The sequence below is a fragment of the Gallinula chloropus genome (assembly GCF_964237585.1).
Source record: "Gallinula chloropus genome assembly, chromosome: 24".
NCBI classification, from domain to species: domain Eukaryota; kingdom Metazoa; phylum Chordata; class Aves; order Gruiformes; family Rallidae; genus Gallinula; species Gallinula chloropus.
In genome coordinates, this window is record NC_140109.1 from 7,523,255 (window position 1) to 7,525,566 (window position 2,312).

At 49.6% G+C, this 2,312-nt stretch overlaps 1 protein-coding gene across 1 annotated transcript; it reads right to left on the bottom strand.

Moving 5' to 3' along the window:
• Positions 1–439: 439 nt before the first annotated feature.
• Positions 440–1,366, bottom strand: LOC311200662 (olfactory receptor 14A16-like; the record flags this gene model as incomplete). The annotated part of the gene is made up of 1 exon (XM_084274948.1): positions 440–1,366. The coding sequence occupies one exon, from the start codon at positions 1,364–1,366 to the stop codon at positions 440–442; it is 927 nt and encodes a 308-aa protein (XP_084131074.1).
• Positions 1,367–2,312: the final 946 nt, after the last annotated feature.

Sequence of the window (2,312 nt, forward strand, 5' to 3'; positions counted from 1 at the left end):
TATCATCAGGAGAAGAGGAAACACTTGAATGATGAGGGAGGTGAAAGAGACCACAAACAATAAAGCAGGTAAAGGGGAAAGTGAATATTTAATCTACTGCCATTGGTATATTACCTGGAAATTCCCAGGTAGTCAAATGACTAAGCTGATAAAGACAGTAAATATTTTTCAAATATAAGAAAAAACAAAAAAGAATGAAAAAGTATGGCACTTTCCAGGCAGACATGATACCAAGTAAGCACAGCTTTTCATTACACCTTCTCTGTGTCACACAGGACCTGGAGATCCTGCATTAGTAATGGGTGAATGTGAACAGTGTAATTACAGCTTAGAGAACCAGGCAGGTGAAAAAAAGCAAACCCAGAACTAAAAAAAACTAAAAAAAGGGAGTGGTGATAAGGTGAGTTACAGGGTTGGTGATACGAGCAGCTGCTGCTGCTTAGAAACATCCAGTCGTCAGTTTCCACATGGCATCCTTGAGCTCCTGGTTCCTCATGCTGTAGATGAGGGGGTTCACTGCTGGTGGCACCACCGAGTAAAGAAATGAAACTAACAGGTCCAGAAAAAGGGAGTGGATGGAGGGGGGCTTAAGATTGGAAAACATACCAGTGCTGAGAAATACGCAGACCACAACCAAGTGAGGGACATATGTGGAAAAGGCTTTGTGCCGTCCCTGCTGCGAGGGGATCCTCAGCACAGCCCTGAAGATCTGAACATAGGACACCACAATGAACACAAAACACCCAAAACCTAAACAGGAACTGACTACAATGAGTCCAGTTTCCCTGAGGTAGTCATCTGAGCAGGAGAGCTTGAGGATCTGGGGGATTTCACAGAAGAACTGGTCAAGGGCATTGCCATGGCAAAGGGGCAGGGAAAATGTATTGGCTGTGAGCAGCAGAGAATAGAGAAACCCACTGGCCCAGGCAGCTGCTGCCATGTGGACACAAGCTCTGCTGCCCAGGAGGGTCCCGTAGTGCAGGGGGTGGCAGATGGCAACGTAACGGTCATAGGCCATGATGGTGAGAAGACAGTACTCTGTGACAATCAAAAATACAAAGAAAAAGAGTCGAGCCACACATCCTGTGTAGGAAATGGCCCTGGTGTCCCACAAGGAATTGGCCATGGATTTGGGAACAGTGGTGGAGATGCAGCCAAGGTCAAGAACAGAGAGATTGAGGAGGAAGAAGTACATGGGGGTGTGGAGGTGGTGGTCACAGGCTATGGTGATGCTGATGAGGCCATTGCCCAGGAGAGCAGCCAGGTAGATGGCCAGGAAGAGCCAGAAGTGCAGGAGCTGCAGCTCCCGTGTGTCTGCAAAGGGCAGGAGGAGGAACTGGCTGATGGAGCTGCTGCTGTTGGACATCTCCTGATGTCAAGTGTGGAGATCTGTCCAAGGAGGAAAAAGGTAGTGAGAATTTAGGGAACTTTTCTTTCAGGAAAACCTCTTCCAGTTCTCAGGGAATAGCCTCAGATTGACTCTCTATATTCAGGAAGACTTTTGTCAGGTCCCTTTTGGGAGGTCTGCTTTTTGCTGGCTTGAGCGTGCCACTGCTGGGAGGAGGGTCAGCTGTGTCTCTCGATAACTCAGTCCTGCCTGGCAGCAGTCAGTAAATAGAAGGATGGTGTGATCTCAGACTAAATCCCCTGTGGATAAGAATGAGCTTTTCGTCACTGTCACTCCAGTTTCACCTGAGGGCAGAGCAGAGCTTTGGAGCTTTGGTTTTCTCCTGACTGTACCTCCGGAGTGTTTCTTCTGTCAGAACTCCCTGACATTGCTGCTGCAGTGCCAGTGAAATCTTCCTCTGAGTACAGAGAGGGGAGAGCTGCTCTGTCCATCAGCCCTGCTCTCAGCTGCCCTGTGCTGGACACTCTGTAATCACACCCTGCTGTTCCCTGTAGAAGAACCTGGACTCCACAGAGAGCTGAAGAATCCATTCTCCCAGGGCAGAGCTCCAAGGCCCTTCTGTGGTCTCATCCTACCCAAGTAGGATCTCAGCTCCTCACTCAGCCAGGGACACACAGGGCTCATTGCAGCTGCCGACACACAGTTATTGCCATGGCCTCAGTGCTGAGAAGTCTTCTGCATGGGACTCCTCTCTGGGGCACAAGAGCCTTTAGGAGAGCTGTGCCCCTGTGGGAGGCAGCCTTGAAGCCCAGAAGAAGCCCCTAGAAATTCCTCAGTCCTATAGATGGGGCTCCTGAAATGAAGGTCAGGTCAGTGCCAGGCTCACCAATTGACTTTTCCAGAACCCCAGGTTGGACGAAGGCAACAAGGACAGGAGGAGAAACAGAAAGAAATGCTCCAGCCA